We start from the raw sequence: 25,312 nt of genomic DNA on the forward strand, positions 1-25,312 counted from the left end.
CTAAGAAAATCGAGGGTGGGTGGGCGGGGCTAGTACTTGCCAAGACAAGATTGAATAATATTAAGGGCAGTAATTGGAACGAAGAAGGGGTTGGTGGGCGGAGCTAGTGTTTACTTGTAAAACTCTAGAAAAACCTAAACTCAGCTTCGCCCACTTCTTATCTCCATTTCACTGACTTTGATTTTTTCAAATTTTATATTTTGCAATTTTTCGGTATGTATTTTCGATATTTTTTCACTTATTTGATTTTTCGGTGTTTCGATTTTTTTTTTGTTTTTTTCAATTTGAATGTTATCAATTTCTCGTTTCTCCCGTTTTTCGATTTGCAATTTTTCAACTTTTCATTTTTTTTTGTTTTTTCATTTTCAAGAAATGCGACTCTTCGAGTTTTCAGTTTTTAATTTTTTAGTTTTTCGATTTTCAGATTTTTAGATGTTTCAGTTTTCCGATTTTGCAATTTTTCTATTTGCAATTTCTCGAGTTTTCACTTTTGGATTTTTCAATTTGTCGTATCTTCAGTTTTTCGATTTGCAATTTTTCAATTTTTAATTTTTTTGTTAGTACTTGCTGAGATAAGACTGCTTTTTCGATTTGCAATTTTTCAATTTTTAATATTTTCTTTAGTACTTGCTCAGATAAGAGTGACTTTAGCAAATCACATACCCTCTAAGAAGATAGAGGGTGGGTGGGTGGGCCTAGTACATGCTAAGATAAAACTAAATTTGGCAAATCACATACCTTCGAAGAAAATAGTGGGTGGGTGGGCGGGGCTAGTATGCCAAGACAAGATTGAATAATATTGAGGGTAGTTATTGGAACGAAGAAGGGGTTGGTGGGCGGAGCTAGTGTTTGCTTGTAAAACTCTAGAAAAACCTAAACTCAGCTCCGCCCACTTCTTATCTCCATTTCACTCACTTTGATTTTTTCAAATTTTATATTTTGCAATTTTTCGGATTTTTATTTTCGATATTTTTTCACTTATTTGATTTTTCAGTGTTTCGTTTTTTTTGTTTTTTGAATTTTAATTTTTTCAGTTTTCCATTTTAGATTTGCAATTTTTCAACTTTTAATTTTTTCTTTGTTTTTGCATTTTCAATTTATGCGACTCTTCGAGTTTTCATTTTTTAATTCTTCAGTTTTTCGATTTTCCAATTTTTGGATGTTTCAGTTTTCAGATTTTGCAATTTCTCTGTTCGCAGTTTCTCGGGTTTTCAATTTTTAATTTCTCACATTTTGGTTTTTTCAATTTTTCGTTTTTTCAATTTTTCGATTTGAAATTTTTCATTTTTTTATTTTTTTATTAGTACTTGCTAAGATAAGACTGCTTTTTCGATTTGCAATTTTTCAATTTTATTTATTTTTTTTTGTACTTGCTAAGATAAGAGTGATTTTAGCAAATCACATAACCTCTAAGAAGATATAGGGTGGGTGGGCGGGCCTAGTGCATGCTAATATAAAGCTAAATTTGGCAAATCATATACCTTCTATGAAAACAGAGGGTGGGTGGGCGGGGCTAGTACAAGATTAAATTGAATAATATTAAGAACTCAGCTCCGCGCACTTCTTGTCTCCATTTCACTTTATGAAGTCAAGAAATGGGAAAATTAAAAATAGACTAATTGAGAAATCGGAAAACCGAAAATTTAACGTCAAAAATTGAAAAATTGAAAAATAGAAATACTGAAGAAATGAAAAAAATAGAGAAATCGAAAATTTTAAAACATTGAACAATTAAAATATAGCAAAATTGAAAAATCGAAAAATCCAAACATGAAAAAATAAAAAAACTTCGAAAATCTAAAATTTAAGTCGACAAACCGAAAAATCGAAACCCCCGAATTTAAAAAATTGAAAAATCGGATAACCGAAAAATCGAAACCTCGAAAAATTTAAAAACTGAGACATCGAGAAAACGAAAAATCAGAGGATCGAAAAATTGAGGAATCGAAAGAGGAGAAAAAAAGTTCAAAATTGAAAACTGGATGAATCGACAAATTAAATTTCACAAGTTTTTACAAGGTAAATAGGGGCAAAATCAGTTTAATCTTAACAACTACTAGGCCCGCCCACCCACCCCCTATTTTCTCAGATGATATGTATGATTGTCGAAACAAGTCTTATCTTAGCAAGTACTAGCCCCTCCCACCCACCCTATGTTTTCTCAGAGGATATGTCATCTGCCAAAATCAGTCTTATCTTAGCAAATACTAGCCCCGCCCACCCGCCCCTTATTTTCACAGAGGATATGTGATTTGCCAACGTAAGACTTACGTTAGCAAGTACTAGCCCCACCCACCCGCCCTTTATTTTCTCAGGGGGTAGTACTTGCTAGTATTTTCCAAGATAAGTCTAATTTTGGCAAATCACATTCCTTCTAAGAAAATAGAGGGTGGGTGGGCGGGGCTAGTATTTGCCAAGATAAGATTGAATAATATTAAGAGTAGTCATTGGAATGAAGAGGAGGTACGGTAGGCAGGGCTACTGTTTACTTATAAATGTCTTTAAAAAAAACCTAAACTCAGCTCCGCCCACTTTTTGTCTCCATTCCACTGACTTATTTTATGTAATGTAAAATAAAACGAAATAACAAAAAAGCAAAGTCGAAAAATCGAAGGATCGAAAAAAAAATCGAAACTTTGTGAAGTCAAAAAATGGGAAAATTAAAAACAGAATAATTGAGAAATCGGAAAACTGAAAATTTAGCAACTTCAAAAATTGAAAAATCGAAAAATAGAAATAATGAAGAACTGAAAAATAAAAAATCGAAAAATCGAAAAATCCAAACATGAAAAAAAAATTCGAAAATTTAAAATTTAAATCGACAAACCGAAAAATCGAAACCTCGAAAAATTCAAGAACTGAGACATCGAGAAAACAAAAAAAATCAGAGGATCGAGAAATTGAAGAGTCGAAAGAGGAGAAAAAAAGTTCAAAATTGAAAAATGAATCGACAAATTAAATTTCACAAGTTTTTACAAGGTAAATAGGGACAAAATCAGATTTATCTTAACAAGTATTAAGCCCGCCCACCCGCCCCCTACTTTTTCAGCTGATATGAATGATTGCCGAAATAAGTCTTATCTTAGCAAGTACAAGCCCCGCCCACCCACCCGTTAGTTTCTTAGAAGGTATGTCATCTGCCAAAATCAGTCTTATCTTAGCAAGTACTAGCCCCGCCAACCCGCCCCTTATTTTCACAGAGGATATGTGATTTGCCAACATAAGACTTACGTTAACAAGTACTAGCCCCACCCACCCGCCCTTTATTTTCTCAGGGGGTAGTACTTGCTAGTATTTTCTAAGATAAGTCTTATTTTGGCAAATGTCATATCCTCTGAAAAAATACGGGCGGGTGGGCGGGGCTAGTACTTGCTAAGATAAAACTAATTTTGACAAATCACATTCCTTCCAAGAAAATAAAGGGTGGGTAGGCGGGGCTAATATTTGCCAAGATAAGATTGAATAATATTAAGAGTAGTCACTGGAATGAAGAGGTGGTACGGTGGGCGGGGATACTGTTTACTTATAAATGTCTTTAAAAAAACCTAAACTCAGCTCCGCCCACTTCTTGTCTCCATTCCACTGACTTATTTTATGTACTGTAAAATAAAACGAAATACCAAAAAAGCAAAGTCGAAAAATCGAAGGATCGAAAAAAAAAGCAGATTAATTGATAAATCGAAAAACTGAAAATTTAGCAACTTCAAAAATTGAAAAATCGAAAAATCCAAACATCAAAAAATCAAAAAACAAAAATTCGAATATCTAAAATTTAAGTCGAAAAACCCCAGAATTTAAAAAATTGAAAAATCGGATAACCGAAAAATGGAAACATCGAAAAATTCAATAACTGTGACATCGAGAAAACGAAAAATCAGAGGATCGAGAAATTGAGGAGTCGAAAGAGAAGAAAAAAGTTCAAAATTGAAAAATTGAAGAATCGGCAAATTAAATTTCACAAGTTTTTACAAGGTTAATAGGGGCAAAATCAATTTTATCTTAACAAGTATTAGGCCCGCCCACCCGCCCCCTATTTTCACAGAGGATATGTGATTTGCCAAAATAAGACTTACGTTAGCAAGTACTAGACCCAGCCACACGCCCTTTATTTTCTCATGGGGTAGCACTTGCTAGTATTTTCTAAGATAAGTCTTATTTTGGCAAATGCCATGTCTTCTGAAAAAATAGGGGCGGGTGGGCGGGGCCAGTACTTGCGAAGAAGAAAGTTAAAAATTGAAAAATTAAAACATTGAATTGTTGAAAAATTCAGAAATCTAAAGTTTAACAAAAAATTGAAAATCCAAAAAGTAAAAAATCAAGAAATCAAAAATTCCAGAAGTCCAAAAATCGAAAAATCGAAAAATCGAAATACTGAAAAATCCAAAACCTGAAAAATCGAAAAATTGAAGAATTTAAATAAAATCGAAACTTTGGGAAGTCAGAAAATGGAAAAATAAAAAAAAATTACTTCAGAAATCGGAAAACTGACGCCAAAATTTGAAAAATTAAAAAATCGAAATATTTAAAAATCGTAAAATCGAAGAGGACAAAATTGAGAAATCGTATCATTGAACCATCACAAAATACAAAAATCCAGAAATCGAAAATTTGGAGAATGAAAAAATTGAAAAAGTCACAAATTGAAATATTGAAAAATTGAGACATTTAAACTTCAAAAATCGAGTAATCGAAAAGCCGAAAAATCTCAATGGCGTATTTATACACCACAAGTTTATATGCTATCAACAAAATTGTAAATAAAATTTGACTAACAGGCGACGAGTTTCACTTAAAGCTGAAAATCGCTTGCCGCTGCGCTGGTTTATCGAACTACTCGCAGTGTAATTTCTAAGAATTAGTGCCTATTTGCCGTGAAATCGCCCAGAAATTAACAAACATCAAAAACCCTTCCGAGTTTCACTTTCCAACTCGAAATACTCTCGACCGAAGTGTAAACAGAGCTTTTATACCAGGAAATGAAAGGTAAACATTGACCACAACGTACATACAAGTCTTACAATCGGAAACGGTCGCACCCTACACTTACAGTATTACTAATAGGTATAGAAAGCTTCTCAATAACCACTGGCAGCGAAAGACTGTAAACGCTTTGACCTCAATAAAGCACTTTATGCATATCCACTTCACGGAATATTAATCCCACCGTTTTCTAACCACTGCGAACGCTCGATCATTAAAACTTTCAATCAGCTCGAAATTGTCACCCCTGTCGTTGCAACAGCCACTCAATTATTTAAATGACGAATTCGGTGGGAAGAACGGGCCACTTGTTGTATTATGCACGAAAACAGGCTTCACGTAGCAGTAGTTAAGTTCGAAATTTGTTCGATACAGAAGCAATTACAAGAAAATTGCCCATAATATGAAAGGTTATGATCGTCGCGGTGGAGCTTATTCTTATTAAACACGAAGCTGTAATAAGTGTGTTAAAAAAAATGTTTTATTACGTTGTATCAAATGTTTTTTGGGGATTACTCCAAGAAAAACATAGTTCGGAGGGCGTGTTATTAGTTACGTGCGTTGCATTGGCTCCAATAACGATAATCCGTTTGAAGTAGGCTTTAACTTGGAAAAATTGTTGGTAGTGATATTTTTGAGATTTAGTGTTACAAATGTCCGCAGATTTGTCACAGCTAAATGATCGCTGCAGGCGTTTTATTTTATTTTTATCTGCGAGAGATTTATTCGCGTATTTATAAATCCTAGTGTGCACTAAAGTATGAAACCTATAAAATATAAGAAGTATAAACAAAAATGAAAATTTTAATGCATGACTTAATTTTAGAACTTCATATTATATATATTAATCATTTCGTCGGCTCTACACATCCTGGTAAAGCCTGAATGGTTAGTTACGCACGAGATAATAAAGTTATATATATACGTTTGAAATTTACTAACGTTGAGTAATGCAGACAACCATAGTTTCGTCTGAAGTCAAACTCACATATACGTTGTTAACACGGTTAGCAGATCGCTTAAAATTTTGCAACTTTGCCTGGAAAAGGAGAGCTTTTAGAGTGATTATGTGGAAGCTGCACTTGAACTTCACCTGATAACGTAGACAACCCATCTCAAATTTGTATCTCGCGATTATCACTAAATTTAAATCGGATTCAGTCACGTAGCAATTTGATTTAAAATATCCCCGACACTGGTTATCCATAAAATATAAGATCAATATTGGCCGAGCGCGAAGCTTAAATTTTTAATGGACATATATGCAAATTTTCTCGGTCTTTCCAACCCACTATTCTACATACTTCGCATCTAATTAAATTTAATGAAATAATTTCGGAGCTCATCATTATTCATGATCTTATCAATGAAAATTCGATCTTCGCGAATTTCCCTACGCACTGGAACCGGAAGCCCGAGTATTGGATTCCGACTAAATAATCAAGAAAAACATTAACTTTCTTTCGGTTTATTCTAATAATTTACAAAGCCATGTCTGAGTCTTGCTCGATGAGGTGGAACAATTTTATGGAGATAGGTACTTCTAATTTACTGCCGGAATTTACGGCTCTTTCTAATAAAATAAAAAATGCACTTCAGAAAAATATAAAGTTTTATCTACTTCATTTCAGACACTCCATTTTTCATAATAAAACTCATTGGAAACTTGATGAAATCGAATCGACCATAATTTGTAGTCGTAACCGAGAAACTCCATTATCTCCGACGTAATTAAGTGTTCATTCTTGTAAAAGGATTAATGAATTTGGTTAATTTCTTTTTTGCTATCCCAACGAATCCACTCTGGGACCACGAAGAACTTTTAAATCGGGAAAAACGCCCCGAATTTTGCACTAAAGTGAAGTTGAAGTAACGCGTCCTCGGGCACCAGTTTTCACCTGAATTGTGTTGATTTCATCATGTATACTAATTTTGGTAATTAGTGCGTGAGTGAATTTTAGCTCGATAAATAGCTTTTATGGACAAAATTTTATTGCATGTTGTGTACCACGTAATTTAATATAGCTCGAAACTTCGTCCGTGTACGCTGCGCTATATTTCACAATGAAGAAAAATAAACCAGTATTGCGTTTTGAAAACAGGCTTTTAAGTCGAACTCAACTCAGTTAAGGAGGACGAAAAATCAAACTTGAACTTTATGCAGCAAGTTATCGAGTTTTAACAAGCCAGTGAGCTTCTGCTATTTTTATTATTCTTCAATAATAAAGTCGATATTTGCAGCAACCTTAACCAGCTTTAAAACTGTCGACTGTCTCCCCTTCGAATCGCTACAAAGCCCTGATTGATTTTAGGTATATAGGCCTCAAATTTCCCATTTTCTTTTGATCGTATGAATCGATTAAATGAATAATGGAGACGAGCAAAGAACCCGCGCTCGATTCATTAACTTCACACAAAAATTTTGCGTGAAAAATGTGTAGGTATTTTCTCTTCAATAAGTCCATTGAAATCGATCTGTTTAATAAATTTAAGACTGGATGCGAAAGGAAGTCTCTAATGAACTCCCCAAACTTCCAAACCAACCGAGATCCGACTTGAATACATAAATAATATGTCGATACCCAGCCAATTTACCCAATCACACCTCCTAGTTAATATCCCTTTTGTACCGTGGGAAGTCATAATTTATTTCCCGGGGTAAAAGCAATAATTAATAATGACAGCGCCGCTGTGTGTACCGATTAATGGAGTCTAACTCTAATCGTACACTAGGACGGTAATAGGCGCATTAATTATTATCAGTACAAAGAAAACGTTTACTGTAGTATTGTACGAAAGTTGGTTTTACAGCATGCGATGTTGTAATATTTTTCCTCCTTTATTTCGAGTATTGATATTTTCGTTGTGAAAGCAAATGAATGCACATACATTTTGCGCCAGTGCACACTGAATTAATTAGACTTCGCTTAAAGAGAACTAATATTATTGTACGCTTGACTCCTCGCAACAAATAACACTCAAAATAGGGTTGATTCACTTCGTCGTTCACTACGTTTAAATTCCCCAAAAATTTTGTTACAGTGTAAAAATGTCCATTGAGAGCGCACAATCTGAAGGGTTATGATGGTCGACTCGGTCCAGACACATTAATGACGTTCTTATTTTATTTGAGATTGTAATTTTGTAATTGTTAAGTCGGAATGCTTGAATATATCGAAATTGAAGATTGCGAAAATACTGTAATATTTAGAAAGCCGAATTTTCTACATTTGTTTTCTTTTCTTAACGTTTCATGACCCCTACAGTACGAAAAAAGTAGTCTGTCTATATCCATTTTTATTAGACACGTAATGTCCGAAACTGCTGACCCTATTGACGTCAAATTTTATATTTGTTTTAGGAGTATCACGTAGATGATAAAACGCTAACCAAAATTTGTCTAAACATAGCCACCAATAATGTGATAACGTAAATTACGTAAAATAACATCTAGTCCTACACATGTGGTTTATGACTCCGTGTTGAGTTTTTACCCGAAACGTCCAGATTTTTGGAAAAAATCAAAATTATAAAACATTTTACAATTTAATTTTGGATCTGCACAACCGGATGCTTTGAAATCTTGCAGATGTTTTGTATTTATGGTTAGCATAATAAATTTTTAATCAAAATATATTCGCTTATCTCCTCCAAAAAATTGATGACGTCATCTCAAAAATATGATCAGTCAATACTTGTGATTTATCACAAATTAAATTTTACAAGTTTTACAAGATTAATAGGCACAAAATCAGTTTTACCTTAACAAGTACTAGGATCGACCACCCGCCCCTTATTTTCTCAGAGAATATGTCATTTGCCGAAATAAGTCTTATCTTAGCAAGTACTAGCCCCGCCCGCCCGTCCTTGTTTTCGCAAAGGATATGAGATTTGCCAAATTAAGACTTATCTTAGCTAGTACTAGCAAATACTACCCTGTGAGAAAAATAAAGGGCTGGTGGGTGAGGCTAGTACTTGCTAACATAAGTCTTATTTTGGCAGATGACATATCGTCAGAGAAAATAGGGGGCGGGTGGGCGGGGCTAATACTTGGTAAGATAAGACTTATTTGGGCAAATCACATATCCTCTGAGAAAATAGGGCGCGGGTGGGCGGACCTAGGAGCAAAATCAGTTTTATCTCAGCTAGTACTAGCCCCGCCCACCCACCCTCTTTTCTAGAAGATATGCCATCTGCCAAAATACATTTTACCTTAGCAAGAACAAGCCCCGCCCACCCGCCCCTGTTTCCTCAGAGGATATGACATCTGCCAAAATAAGATTTATCTTAGAAAGTACTAGTAAGTACTACCCTCTGAAAAAATAAAGGGCGGGTAAGTGGGACTAGTACTTGCTAAGATAAGACTTATTTGGGCAAATTACATCTTCTCGGAGAAAATAAGGCACGGGTGGGTGGTCCTAGTACTTGTGACTCAAAAAATTAATGACTGAGTTGTTAAAAATAAACATCCAATCAGATTTAGGAATTTAACTCGTTACAATGGAAATTAGCAAATTAAAAACTGTTTAAATTTAACAAGTTTGTACCAGTTTAATAGGGGCAAAATCAATCTTATCTTAGCAAGTGCTAGCCCCGCCCACCCACCCTCTACTTTCTCAGAAAATATGTCATCTACCAAAATAAGTTTTGCCTTATCAAGTACAAGCCCCGCCTACCCGCCCCTATTTTCTCAGAGGATATGTCATTAGCAAAATAAGACTTATCTTAGCAAGTACTAGCAAGTACTACCCTCTGAAAAAGTAAGGGCGGGTAAGCGGGGCTATTACTTCTTGCTAATATAAGTCTTATTTTGGCATATCACATATTCTCTGAGAAAAAATGGGGCGGGTGGGCGGGCCTAGTACTTGGTAAGATAAGACTGATTTTGGAAAATCACATATTCTCGGAGAAAATAGAGAGCGGGTGGGCGGGCCAAGTACTTGTGTGACTCAAAAAAATTAATGACTGAATTGTTAAAAATAAACTTCCAATCAGATTTAAGAATTTAACTAGTTACTATGGAAATTTTAAATTTAATAATTTTGTGAAAGTTTAATAGAGGCAAAATCAGTCTTAACTTAGCAAATGTTAGCCCGGCCCACCCACCCTCTATTTTCTCAGAAAATATGTCATCTGCCAAAGTAAGTTTTATTTTAGCAAGTACAAGCCCCGCCCACCCGCCCCTATTTTCTCAGAGGATATGTCATCTGCCAAATTAAGACTCATCTTAGCAAATACTAGCAAGTACTACCCTATGAAAAAATAAAAGAAGGGTATACAGAGCTAGTACTTGTTAATATAAGTCTTATTTTGGCAAATGACATACCCTCTAAGAAGGTAAAGGGCGGGTGGGCGGGGCTAGTACTTGCTAAGTTAAGACTTATTTGGGCAAATAATATATCCTCTGAGAAAATAGGGAGCGGGTGGGCGGACTTAGTACTTGTGTGACTCAAAAAAATTAATGAATGAGTTGTTAAAAAATAAACATCCAATCAGATTTAGGAATTTATCTCGTTACTATGGAAATTTTAAATTTAATAATTTTGTACAAGTATAATAGGGGCAAAATCAGTCTTATCTTAGCAAAAGCTAGCCCCGCCCACCCACCCTCTACTTTCTCAGAAGATATGTCATCTGCCAAATTAAGTTTTACCAAAGCAAGTACAAGCCCCGCCCACCCGCCCCTACTTTCTCAGAGGATATGTCATCTGCCAAATTAAGTTTTACCATAGCAAGTACAAGCCCCGCCCACCCGCCACTACTTTCTCAGAGGATATGTCATCTGCCAAAATAAGACTTATCTTAGCAAGTACTAGCAAGTACGACCCTCTGAAAAAATAAAGGGCGGGTAAGCGGGGCTAGTACTTGGTAATATAAGTCTTATTTTGGCAGATGATATATCTTCTGAAAAAATAGAGGGCGGGTGGGCGGATCTAGTACTGGGTAAGATAAGCCGAAATTTGAAGAAGATGGGACCATTGGAAAAAATTCACTTTTACAAAAGTTGTCTAAAATTATAAAAAAATTCAGGGACGTAGATATCGACATGATGATTCCAAAAATATAGCATGTTGATAGTCACAGAGCAACATTTTGGGAAGAATCGGTACGAAATGCGAATTTTTGAAAATTTCTACAAATTTCCATATTTCAACGGACGATTGTAGTTATCAAAGAAACGAGCCCGGAAATGAGTTCTAGAGCTCGAAATCTACAAGAAAATGTATTTAGTTAAGTTTCGAAAATGTCAAAAATTGGCCAAAATTTGAAGAAGTGGGGACCATTGGAAAAATTTCACTTTTACAAAAGTTGTCTAAAAATTATGAAAAAATTCAGGGACATGGATATCGACATGCTGACTGATTCTGGCAAATGACGTAGCCTCTAAGAAGGTAAAAGGCGGGTGGGCGGGCCTAGTACTTAAGTTAAGATAAAACTGATTTTGCCCCTATTAATCTTGTAAGAATATGTGAAATCTAAAGGTGTTAAATTTCAATAGTAACGAGATAAATTCCTAAATCTACCCGATTTGTGCAAAATATTTTGAGTTTTTAATTGTGAGTTATCATTGCATTAATATTTTTACTTCCCGAGCGTAAGCAAAGGCAGTATTGTAATCGAGTCCGTGGGCCGACTCTCTATTTCAACATTTTTTCGACCTTTCATGACTCCTAGAAGACGAAGAAATAGGTCTTCCGTTCCCGTCTGTCTGTCCGTTTGTCTATCTGTCTGTCTGTCCGTCTGTCTGTCCGTTTGTCCGTGTGTCTGCCGTCCCGGATTTTTATTAGACAGATAAATGTGATGACGTCACTTCAAAATTGTACATAGTAAATGGGTTGTACTTAATAGTTTTGATCCTATGTTTTGAGGGGACGAATTCGTTCAAATCAAACTAATTTCTACGTGACATTCTTCCGATGTATAAACATAAACACTTTCAAGTTGTTTTTCTTGTCGAGGACGTACAGTAATGGTGTCCATCGGGCAATTTGGTACTTTCATATTTTCTCGATATTTCATAACCCCTTGACAAGGCCGTAGCCAGGGGGAGACTAAGGGATGCTGAGTCTCCTTAGGTCTAGACAAGTTATAATTAACCAAATGTGAATTACAACATCGAAAATCAAAATAAAATGTACTGTTTTATTTAATAAGCGGAAGTCAGAACAATAAAAAGTTTGGACCGTCGGCATTGTGATCCGGTTATTAAACATCTTTTAGTTTAGGTTCTGTTGCACTCTCACGTCTACAGGTTACTAAGTGTTATCGCTATTTGTCTTAAATTGCAAGTACCATAAATGATTTTCAGTTCGGTCTTCAAATTTTTTCTTAATATTACAATATTAATGAAAACACAACATGATGGTCGAAATTTTCCAAACTTAGTATCTACGTGCTTTGTTGATTTAAGTCTGAATATGTAGTCTAGTAATTCATTTAAATGTTAATTACAACATTTGAAGATCAGACGTTAAAGTAACACTAGTTTTTGCAGCCACTGGCTTCAACTCTCTTAGAAGGCTTCTCAAGCAGAATAACAATCAATCATAAGAAAAACTTGTCGCGTCGTATCAAATGTTCACAATTAAACTCCACCTAGCAAGAATATTTATTCATTCCTTTCCACTTGCACAAAGCAAACAGCAAACTCTCGCCTGCTTTGCATTTCTACAGCCTTTCGTAAAATTAAAGCGAACAAGCACAGATATAATAAAGTGCTCACTTTCAATTTAACCGACATAAAACTAATAGGATTGTTCGGTGTCCGCGTGGATGGAATCTAGCCATGTAAATTTCTTCACATAATGCGGAATATTATGTTGGCTGGAACTTGGTATTGCCTCTGGAATTCCTCCGTAAAAGATCGAAAGAATTTAGAGACGTTAGCATCAATAAAACTCCATATCCATGTTTACGACTATTGCTTCTGCGTAGCTGCACTCGAAATCAATTGGACAAGAATTAGAAGCTACATATAACTATCACAACCATTATAAACTTCAAGTCTTGCTTTCTTTATTGAATTAGTCGCGTCAGCGGGTTGTCGAAGCTTCCAGGAAGTCACAAATTGTATCTAAACTGGTTTGTAAAAGTGCTCGTGCTAAAGTCAATCCACGGTTGCTTATTTTAAGACAAAATAGATAGTATTAAGGAAATATAAACGTAATTTAGTCCAATTATATGCCTGAATTTCTCTATCGACTGGTCTGCGAAGGCGGGTTCCCACAGGAAAATGCTTATCTCCAAGCCGGGACTTCTCTATCCCAGAAGTTGGGAAAAATTTATAAGTGAGGTCGCAGCTCCCGATGAAATACGATGACCAAGCAAAAGGGTGAAATAGAAGACTTACCAGTTCCGTTTAAGTGTGAATAAAATCATTGTTAGAAACTAGGAATAAATTGAAAGATCAGTGTCTGCAACACCTACTTGTTTACCAACCAAAGCGTTTAATACGAGTTGAGTGAATTCAATTAAATTCGTCCAGGTGGATTTATCTTTTATTCCGGTAAATCCGTGTACGTTGACAGCTTGTTATAGACTATGACGCTGTCGGTATCGTCTGAAATAGCACTGCAGAATTTAAAATAGGTAGTTCGAGTGAAGTTAATTTGTTTAATTGTTTCATGTTGTTGTTGGAATGACATTTCCGGAACCGCGATTGTTACAATAAACAAATTTGTTCCCCGGAATTTCCGGTCGCTGGCATACTTTTATCCGTGCTGTGTACGCACAATTACAAATTTAAGGGTCATAATCCACGTAGTAGCCCAGCGTGCTCTATATTTGTGAATTTTGAGGGATTTAATATGAAGGGTCACCTATGTTTGTTTTCAAGGCAAACAATTTAGGACAGTTCTTGAAATAGAATAGTTGTCCTGTTCCTACAATGTGATGCTCGTTCCACGGTCAATATTTGCGCGGAAATAGTGTTTGGCTAAGACCTTGGTAAAATAAAACTTATAATTGATAAGTTTTTCAGCGAAGAATGGTCTCGCAATCAAGAGACAAGACCCAATTTAATAAATTCTCTTTTTGTGTAACATTCGCTGCATTTTAAACGCTGTTGACAATCCGACGCGCACGCAGCGAACATTTCTTAACAATAAGACGTCATTTCTCGATACAGAATTTACGTGGCTGGAAAATTAGATGAACAAACTTGTCTGAGGCAGATATTTGAGTAATTGAGTTTGTAAAGAGGTTTGAGATCCTTGTCAGTGTCATCGTGTTTGAATGAAATTAGGCAGATTGCAGCGATCTATTTTTAGAATCTAATGAATCATGAATTAAATTCCAGGCTCACAATTATCCAAATGATAACAAAAGTTAGGTTTTACTTCCTACTTTATTGAAATGGTATTCTAGTCTATTTATGTTTGACGAGCGATTCTCTGGGGTAACGAAATTGATTAAGGACTTTTCGTGCATTTAATATTCCGGGGAATGACGTGATGCAGGACGACAACGGCCGGAATGGATCAAAGCAACAAACAATAATTTAGATGGGTCGTAAAATGTCGAATATCAAGGTGTGGGCGTTGGAAATGAGAATTTACTCCTTTGATGCAAAACATATTGCGCTCCTCCAAAGCACTTTTCTCTTTACAAAAATTGATAACATAATTTTGCTGTTATTATTATTATTATTATTTTCAGATGCTCGACCGTGAGAACGGCGCCAGTCCAGAGCACCGACGCCTCGCACGGACCCCAGCAAAATGAAAATCCTCTGGAACTGGCTCATACCTTAATTGCGAACCAAAACGAAGGATGAATCTCTCGCAGGAGCTTCTGTACCCCACGGTTTACTCCTACTTCGACAACTCTTCCTTAGAATATAGCACTACAAGCAATGCGAGCTACGACGAGTTCGAAGGAGGTAGTTTTTGGGGGGTAATTAAATCAAAAACACTCAACATATGCCTTCTTTGTAGACGGTAATCAGTTTATTCTCCCCATCTGGAGGCAAGTTCTGTGGAGCATCCTCTATGCCGGGATGGTGATTGTGGCGACGGGTGGGAACTTGATCGTTATTTGGATAGTGTTCTCGCATAAAAGAATGAGGACGGTTACTAACTATTTTTTGTGTGAGTAATATTGTTTACGAGCTTTACGACAACGAAGCTTTAGTAACTAGTTGCAATATAACTTTTTTTTTTGAGGAAAATGAGATTCGTTATTTAGTGGAATGTATTTGTTAGCTAACAAACAGCGCTTGATTGTTCGTTAAAACTAAAGTATGTTGTGTCATAACTATGTCACTATTATCACGATTTACGTTTTCCGAAAAAAAATAAAAAAATATTAAACTATCGCGGGCGTCACTGGTAACGTAGTTAAAAATGATTAAGCGTGCGTTAAATGAAGGAACGCAAACAAGAAAAAACAACGTAATTTATTCAGTTCTCATCAATTGGTCGACAACAAACACCTTTTCCAAAATTGGGTATTCGATTGTTTATCATTCGGTGAATAAAAACACAGTTTTTAAATTGGTTCATCCTCAGTGACAAACGGGCGTTGGGTGTGGGAGTGTAAGGGGTTAAGTTCAGTTTGCTTAATTTTTTATTATCAACTTGAATAGGTTTTTATCACACTTTTATACGACCAACTAGTTCTGAAGTCGAAGTCCCATGTTTTTTAATTCTTTCAAATAAAAAGACACCAGATAGCCAATACCATCTAAACTTATTTCAAGATTTTTATTTAAGGATTCCTTCAGCAAGAAAACAACAAAAGCCCCAAACGTTTTTTCCCCCTCCAAAGAATTGATTACGTCATTCCAAAATTTTGCCGGATAAATAATCTCTAAAATATACAACATATGACAGTCTATACTTGTGATTTAACACTGCATTCATATTTTTTAGATTGGCTTAAACATGGTGATTCAAAGAAATTAATGACCGAGTTGTTAAAAAATAAACATCCAATCAGATATAAAAATTTAACTCGTTACTATGGAAATTTGCGATTTAACACATTTTAAATTTTTTCAAGTTTTTACAAGGTTAATAACGGCAAAATCAGTTTTATCTTAACAAATACTAGACCCGCCCACCCGCCCCCTATTTTCTCAGAGAATAAGTCATCTGCAAAAATAAGGTTTACCTTACCAAGTACTAGCCCCGCCCACCCGCCCTCTATTTCTCTAGAGGCTTTGTGATTTGCCAAAATCAGTCTTATCTAAGCAAATACTAGCCCCGCCCGCCCGCCTGTATTTTCTCAAAGGATATATCATTTGCCAAAATAAGACTTATCTTAGCAAATACCAGCTACCCTCTAAGAAAATAAAGGGCGGGTGGGCGGGCCTAGTGCTTGCTAACACATGTCTCAGTTTGGCGAATGACATAATAATATCCTCTGAGAAAGTAAAGAGTGGGTGGGCGGGGCTAGTACTTGCTTAGATACGTCTTATTTTGGCAAATAACATATCCTCAGAGAAAATAGGAGACGGGTGGGCGGGCCTAGTATTTGCTCAGATGAAACTGATTTTGGCGAACGTGCACACCCTCTGAAAAAATAGAGGGCGGGAGGGCGGGTGGGCGGGGCTAGTACTTTGTAAGATAAGACTGATTTTGGCAAATGACATATCCTCTAAGCAGGGCCAGCTCTAAGGGACCAGGCGCCCCGATGCAACTTACTGTTTAACGCCCTTTAAAAATTGTTTGTAAAAAAAAAACAAAAAATATTTTGTAATCACATATTTTTGTAGAGAGATACTTTTAATTAATAAACATACATAAAATTATGATGAATCAATCTTAATATATGAAAGTGTTTGTCCTGACTGACAGACTAACTGATCTATCAACGCAAAGCCTGAACTATTGCAACTACAAACATGAAATTTGGATAGTAGATTCCTTTTGTGTCATAAGCACCCACTGAGAAAGGATTTTTGGAAATTCCGCCCCAATTGGACAAAATAGGGGAATGTAAAGTTTTATGTTAAAAATCTTTACATTACAAAAATTTTTAAATTCTTAATATTGTAAAATTGATACGATTTCAAAGTTATTTTTAATTTAGACTTACCTCAGTGTTATTCGAAATTAAAATTTAAAATATAACAAAAATGAACAACCACCACAACCAGCCGACTAGACTCGGAAAATACAATTTTTAAGTTTGTGCCGACAAGGAGTTTTTTGGTACCAACAAACGTCACAAATGTTAGAAAAACATCTGGTTTTGGTCATACCGCTGTCTCGTCAAATTGTTACCCAGATAATGGCAGTCATAAATCTGTTATTTTTTGTCGGTATTGATCTAAAGGTCCAATTACCCAACCCAAAGTTTCGATGGGCGCCTTGGTCTGTTCCTGCTATAATATTTTGTACGTAGTAATTCAATGCAAATCTAATACTCCTATTAATTTATTTCTATGGAGAAGCATAGGCGCCGCCCGCCGGCTGGCGGCCCTTGTCATGAGCGCCCCGATGCGGTGCATCTTTCGCTTACCGTGTTAAGCCGGCCCTGCCTCTAAGAAAGTAAAGGGTGGGTGGGCGAGCTTAGTACTTGTTAGGATAAAACTAATTTTGCCCCTATTAATCTTGTAAAAACCTGTGAAAGTTAAAGATATTAAATTGCAAATTTTCATAGTAAGGAGTTAAATTCCTAAATCTACCCGAAATGAGCAAAATATCATGAGTTTTTAATTGTCAGTTATCATTGCATTCATATTTTTTACATTTACACAGTGACTCAAAAAAAATTTACGACTGAGTTGTTAAAAAATAAACCTCCAAACAGATTTAGGAATTCAACTCGTTACTATTGCAATTTAACACCTTTAAACTTCACAAGTTTTACAAGATTATCTTAACAAGTACTACGATCACCCACCCGCCCCTCATTTTCTCAGAGGATATGTGATCTGCCAAATTAAGACTCATATTAGCTAGTACTAGCAAGTACTACCCTCTGAGAAAAATAACGGGCTGGTGGGTGGGGTTACTACTTGCTAACATAAGTTTGGCAGATGACATATCCTCAGAGAAAATAGGGGCGGGTGGGCGGGGCTAGTACTTGGTAAGATGAGACTGATTTTGGGAAATGACATACCCTCTAAGGAAGTAAAGGGTGGGTGGGTGGGGCTAGTACTTGCTAAGATCAGAACTATTTCGGCAGATGACATATCCTATGAGAAAATAGGGGGCGGGTGGCTGGGCTTAGTACTTGTTGAGACAAAACTGATTTCGTCCCTATTAATCTTGTAAAAACTCAAGAAATTTAAATGTGTTAAATTTCCATAGTCACCAGTTCCTTTTTTGAAAAAGTAGTCTAAAAATTCTGAAAAAATTCAGGGTTATAGATCTTAACGTACTGATTCCAAAAATGTAACGTCTTTAAGGTCACGGAGTAGTATTTTCGAAAAATTTCAATGGGTGGAAATTTTATATTTAACACCTTTTATATTTAACAAGTTTTTACAAGTTTAATAGGGATAAAATCAGTCTTATCTTAGCAAGTACTAGCCCCGCCCGCCCGCCCTTGCTTTCTCAGAGGATAAGTGATTTGCCAAATTAAGAATTATCTTAACTAGTACTAACAAGTACTATGCTCTGAGAAAAATAAAGGGCTGGTGGGTGGGGCTAGTAGTTGCTAACATAAGTCTTATTTTGGCAGATGACATATTCTCAGATAAAATAGGGGCGGGTGGGCGGGGCTAGTACTTGATAAGAAAAGACTGATTTTGGCAAATGATATACCCTCTAATAAAGTAAAGGGTGGGTGGGCGGGGCTAGTACTTGCTAAGATAAGACTTATTTCGGCAGATCACATCCTCTGAGAAAATAGGAGGCGCGCAGGTGGACTTAGTACTTATTGAGACAAAACTGATTTTGCCTCTATAAATCTTGTAAAATTTTGTGAAATTTAAAGGTGTTAAATTGCAAATTTCCCTAGTAACGAGTTAAATACCTAAATCTACCCGAAATGTGGAAAATATCATGAGTTTTTACTTGTCAGTTATCATTACATTCATATTTTATAGATTTGCGCTAACTCAAAAAAAATTAACGACTGAGGGGCCAATTCCAAGTTGGTGGCGCAAGTCACTGGTGCAGCGCAACTTTATAATGCTAATTTGGGTATCAAATGCTGGTTGCTAGGGGTGACGGAATCACCAAACGCAGTTGTGTCGAATTTTCCATTGAAATTTGCACCATGGAGTTGCGGCACCTCTAGTAGGCAGTGCAAGTTGGCGCAATTTATCTCGAAAAATTGCGTTTGTTTATTCCGTCACCCCTAGCAACCAGCATTTGATACCCAAATTAGCATTATAAAGTTGCGCTGCACCAGTGACTTTATAATGCTAATTTGGGTATCAGATGCTGGTTGCTAGGGGTGACGGAATAAACAAACGCAATTTTTCGAGATAAATTGCGCCAACTTGCACTGCCTACTAGAGGTGCCGCAACTCCATGGTGCAAATTTCAATGGAAAATTCGACAAAACTGCGTTTGTTGATTCCGTCACCCCTAGCAACCAGCATTTGATACCCAAATTAGCATTATAAAGTTGCGCTGCACCAGTGACTTGCGCCACCAACTTGGAATTGGCCCCTTAGTTCTTAAAAAATAAACTTCCAAACAGATTTAGGAACTTAACTTGTTACTATGGAAATTTGTAATTTAAGACCTTTTACATTTAACAAGTTTTTACAAGTTTAATAGGGCTAAAATCAGTCTTATCTTAACAAGTACTAGCCCCGCCCACCCGTCCTCTATTTTCTCAAAAGGTATGACCTTCACCAAAATCAGTCTCATTTGAGCAAGTACCTAGCCCCGCCCGCCCGCCCTTGTTTTCTCAGAGGATCTGTAATCTGCCAACTTAAGACTTATCTTAGCTAGTATTAGCAAGTACTACTCTCTGAGAAAAATAAAGGGCTGGTGGGTGGGGTTAGTACTTGCTAACATAAGTCTTAATTTGGCAGATGACATAGCCTCTAAGAAAATAAGGGTGGGTGGGCGGGGCTAATACTTGCTAACATAAGACTTATTTCGGCAGATGACATATCCTCTGAGCAAATAGGGGGCGGGTGGGTGGACCTAGTACTTGTTGAGACAAAACTGATTTTGCTCCTATTAATCTTGTAAAAACCCGTGAAAGGTGTTAAATTGCAAATTTTCATAGTAACGAGTTAAATTCCTAAATCTACCCGAAATGTGCAAAATGTGATGACTTTTTACCTGTAAGTTATGATTGCATTCATATTTTTTAGATTTGCTTAAACAGGGTGATTAAAATAATTAATGAATTGTTAAAAAATAAACATCCAAACAGATTTACGAATTTAACTCGTTACTATGGAAATTTGTAATTTAACACCGTTTATATTTAACAAGTTTTTACAAGTTTAATATGGCTAAAATCAGTCTTATCTTAGCAAGTACTAGCCCCGCCCACCCGTCCTCCATTTTCTCAAAAGGAATGACGTTCGCCAAAATCAGTCTTAACTGAGCAAGTACTAGCCCCGCCCACCCGCCCTTGTTTTCTAAGAGAATATGTAATTTGCCAAATTAAGACTTATCTTAGCTAGTACTAGCAAGTACTACCCTCTGAGAAAAATAAAAAGCTGGTGGGTGGGGCTAGTACTTGCTAACATAAGTCTTATTTTGGCAGATGACATATTCTCAGAGAAAATAGGGGAGGGTGGGTGCGGCTAGTACTTGGTAAGAAAAGACTGATTTTGGCAAATGATATACCCTCTAAGAAAGTAAAGGGTGGGTGGGCGGGGCTAGTACCTACTTGCTTAGATAAGTTTTATTTTGGCAAATGACATATCCTTAGAGAAAATAGAATGCGAGTGGGCGGGCCTAGTACTTGTTAAGATAAAACTAATTTTGCTTCTACCAATCTTGTAAAAACTTATGAAATTTAAAGATGTTAAATTGCAAATTTCCATAGTAACGAGTTAAATTCCTAAATCTACCCGAAATGTGCAAAATATCATGAGTTTTTACTTGTCAGTTATCATTGCATTCATATTTTTTAGATTTGCTTAAACACGGTGACTCAAAAAAAATTAACGACTGAGTTGTTAAAAAATAAACATCTAAACATATTTAGGAATTTAACTCGTTACTATGGAAATTTGTAATTTAACACCTTTTATATTTAACAAGTTTTTACAAGTTTAATATGGCTAAAATCAGTCTTGTCTTGGCAAGTACTAGCCCCGCCCACCCGTCCTCTATTTTCTCAAAAGGAATGACGTTCGCCAAAATCAGTCTTATCTGAGCAAGAACTAGCCCCGCCCGCCCGCTCTTGTTTTCTTAGAGTATATGTGATCTGCCAAATTAAGACTTATCTTACCTAGTACTAACAAGTACTACGCTCTGAGAAAAATAAAAGGCTGGTGGGTGGGGCTAGCACTTGCTAACATAAGTCTTATTTTGGCAGATGACATATTCTCAGAGAAAATAGGGGCGGGCGGATGGGCGGGGCTAGTACTTGGTAAGAAAAGACTGATTTTGGCAAATGATATACCCTCTAAGAAAGTAACGGGTGGGTAGGCGGGGCTAGTACTTGCTAAGATGAGACTTATTTCGGCAGATAAAGACATGGGGGATTCCGAAGATTCCTTCAGATTTTTTCAAAAACAACTTACCAAAAGTTCCCAAATTTCTTTTAATCTCTTTCAAACAGAAAACACCAGGAACCTCCAAAATTCTTCCAAAAAACACCAGAAGTTTCCAAAGATCTTGTGATCTCTTTCAAAAACGAAACAGTAAGAGGTTCCAATTTTTGTAATCATTCTTTCAAATTGACAAACATCATCCACCCAAGAGGTGAGATTCTTTCAAAAAGCACCTCTACAAAGAAAAAGCAAAAACAGTCCTAAAGTTCCATAAAATTTCATTCAAGGAAACACCAGAAAGATTCTTTCAAACATAAAACAACAAAAGCTCCCAAGCATCTTTCAACACTTTTTCAACAAAAGCTCTTCAAGCTCTATCCAAACTTTTTCATTGAGATGAAACCCCAGTACATCAAAATAAAAACCTTATCGAAGATTTATAGAATTATGACGTGATTTTCTTGCTATAATGGATATAAACAACCTAAACGGCGATATAACAATAATAAAACTTTCACGGAATTTGCTAACAAGGCAAATGTGGATGTCATCGTCTATTTTATGTCTTACTTTATAACTACAGAAGTGTTATAAGGGAACTAATGAATAAAATATGCATACAGTTGTAAACTTTAACGACACATTTGACATCAATTCCCCCGTTTCCGACGCAAACTTAAATACAGAAAAAACAATTAGATCGTGAATAAAATAAGAAATAAGCTCGATAAAACTCAAAAACGTTCACTATTAGTTTAATTGTTGATTGAGTAGGTCGATTAGTGGTGTCGCCCACAAGACCGCTATTCCATTTTAACTAAATGACAGACAAAATAAAACCAAACACGACTTTGTGCAGGGAAAAATTTCATTTTGTTCGCTTGTAAAAATGGTTGTTATAAGCATCTGCCGCCCGTGTAGGAAACCAGTAAAATCCGATTTACAGCCAAGAATATTGATACTTTTCGTAAAAAATTGCCACTGTCGTAATTTTAAACAACCTTTATTAGTGCTCCATCGCGTAAAAACCCTGCCGGTGTGGAACAATAAACATTACCACACATCTCCATTGATTTCACAAATAGCCCATAAGCCAATAGCTAAAAAATTAGGCATTCCTCAGCCAAAAACCACACAACCCACTAAGAATAACTGTACAAAAGTAAAAAACTCTGACCCTCGACCGCAACACAAAATTGCTCTTTCAGGCCATGCGAAACAAGAAAAACATTTTATTGGAAAGGTAGAGTGCGAATAGAAATATTGTATTCAATAAAAGCATCGCGCACATGTGTTGCATATTCTGTTTCAGTGAAAAATGTACTTTTATTTTATTATATTATGTTTCAGTGAATCTTTCCGTTGCTGATACCATGGTGTCGACCCTCAACGTCACGTTCAACTTCGTCTACATGTTGAACTCGCATTGGCCTTTCGGGGAGCTCTACTGCAAAATATCGCAATTTATTGCTGTATTGTCTGTGTGTGCATCGGTGTTTTCTTTGATGTCCATTTCGATTGACAGGTGAGCTTTATGTTAAATGTATTTGCTAAACTATGTTCAGAGAACCCTAGGAGTATTAAGTGGGACTGCAAGAGTGCACCTTTTTACTTCCCGAGCGTAAGCAAAGGAAGTATTGTAATCGAGTCCGTCGGCCGACTCTCTACTTTTACGTTTTCTCGATCTTTCATGACCCCTAGAAGACGAAGAAATAGGTCTCCCATTTCCGTCTGTCTGTCCGTCTGTCCGTCTGTCCGTCTGTCCGTCTGTCCGTCTGCCGTCCCGGATTTTTATTAGACAGATAATCTCCGAAAGTACTCGACCGATTGTTAAGAAATTTTGTACTTATATTAAGAATATCATGTAGATGGTAAAACGCTAACCAAAATTTGTCTAATCATCCCCACCACTAATGCGATGACGTCACTTCAAAATTGTACATAGTAAATGGGTTTTCAATTGTATAAAATAACATAGTCCTACACATGTAGTTTACAACTCTGAATCGGCTTTTCACCCGAAACGTCCAGATTTTTGGAAAAAAAATCAAAATTATAAAACAACATTTTGAAATTTAATTTTTAATCTGCTAACCAGCATGCTTTGAAATGTTGCAGATGTTTTAAGGCTATAAAGAGCATCATAAATCTTTAGTCAAAAAATATTTGCTTATCCCCTCCAAAAACTTGATGACGTCAGCTCAAAAGTTTGTGGAATAAATCATATCTAAAATGTACAAAATATGATGAGTCTGTACTTGTGATCTATCACTCCATTCATATTTTTTGGGTTTGCATATACAGGGTGACTCAAAAAAATTAATGAATGCGTAAATATATTTTATTGATTTAATCAGGAACTACAAAACCGAATGCTCTGAAATCTTGCAGATGTTTTAAGGTCATAAAGAGCATAATAAATGTTTAGTCAAAATATATTTGCTTATCCCCTCCAAAAACTTGATGATGTCAGCTCGAAAGTTTGCCGAATAAATCATATCTAAAATGTACAAAATATGATGAGCCTGTACTTGTCATTTATCACACCATTCATATTTTTTCGATTTGCATATACAGAGTGACTCAAAAAAATTAATGAATGCGTAAATATATTTTATTGATTTAATCAGGAACTACAAAACGGAATGCTCTGACATCTTGCAGATGTTTTAAGGTTATAAAGAGCATAATAAATGTTTAGTCAAAATATATTTGCTTATCCCCTCCAAAAACTTGATGATGTCAGCTCGAAAGTTTGCCGAATAAATCATATCTAAAATGTACAAAATATGATGAGCCTGTACTTGTCATTTATCACACCATTCATATTTTTTCGATTTGCATATACAGAGTGACTCAAAAAAATTAATGAATGCGTAAATATATTTTATTGATTTAATCAGGAACTACAAAACGGAATGCTCTGACATCTTGCAGATGTTTTAAGGTTATAAAGAGCATAATAAATGTTTAGTCAAAATATATTTGCTTATCCCCTCCAAAAACTTGATGACGTCAGCTCGAAAATTTGCCGAATAAATCATATCTAAAATGCACAAAATATGATCAGTCTGTACTTGTGATCTATCACTCCATTCATATTTTTTGGATTTGCATATACAGGGTGATTCAAGAAAATAAATGAAAGCGTAAATTTATTTTACTGATTTACTCAGGAACTGCAAAACCGAATGTTTCGAAATCTTGAAGATATTTTAAAATTATCATAAGCATGGTAAATTTTTGATCAAAATGTATTTGGTCGCCCCCCTAAAAAATTTATGACGTCACCACAAAATTTTGCTGAATAAATCCTATCTAAAATGTACAAAATATGGTGAGTCTCTTCTTGTGATTTATCATTCCATTCAATTTTTTTCGATTTGCATATACAGGGTGACTCAAAAAAATTAATGAATGCGTAAATTTATTTTATTGATTTAATCAGGAACTACAAAACCGAATGCTTTGAAATCTTGCAGATGTTTTAAGGTTGTAAAGAGCATAATAAATTTTTAGTCAAAATATATTTGGTTATCTTCTACAAAAAACTGATGACGTCAGCTCAAAAGTTTGCCGAATAAATCGTATCTAAAATGTACAAAATATGATGAGTCTGTACTTGTGATTTATCATTCCATTCATATTTTTGGATTTGCATATGCAGGGTGACTCAAAAAAATTAATGAAGGCGTGAATTTATTTTATCGATTTAATCAGGAATTACAAAACCGAATGCTTTGA

At 35.7% G+C, this 25,312-nt stretch overlaps 1 protein-coding gene across 2 annotated transcripts in view; it reads left to right on the forward strand.

Moving 5' to 3' along the window:
* LOC135125237 (tachykinin-like peptides receptor 99D) overlaps positions 1–25,312 on the forward strand; it is a 273,845-nt gene that overhangs the window by 155,617 nt on the left and 92,916 nt on the right. For both annotated transcript variants that reach the window (XM_064050670.1, XM_064050671.1), the window contains exons 3-5: positions 14,638–14,860; positions 14,916–15,068; positions 22,919–23,093. In XM_064050670.1, the coding sequence (XP_063906740.1) occupies positions 14,752–14,860; positions 14,916–15,068; positions 22,919–23,093 (437 nt within the window). In that variant the 5' untranslated portion in view covers positions 14,638–14,751. The remainder of the gene's footprint in view (positions 1–14,637; positions 14,861–14,915; positions 15,069–22,918; positions 23,094–25,312) is intronic.

This window comes from Zophobas morio, unplaced genomic scaffold (assembly GCF_036711695.1).
Source record: "Zophobas morio isolate AGI-343-1 ecotype UQ-CSIRO unplaced genomic scaffold, CSIRO_AGI_Zmor_V1 ptg000008l, whole genome shotgun sequence".
Taxonomy (NCBI): domain Eukaryota; kingdom Metazoa; phylum Arthropoda; class Insecta; order Coleoptera; family Tenebrionidae; genus Zophobas; species Zophobas morio.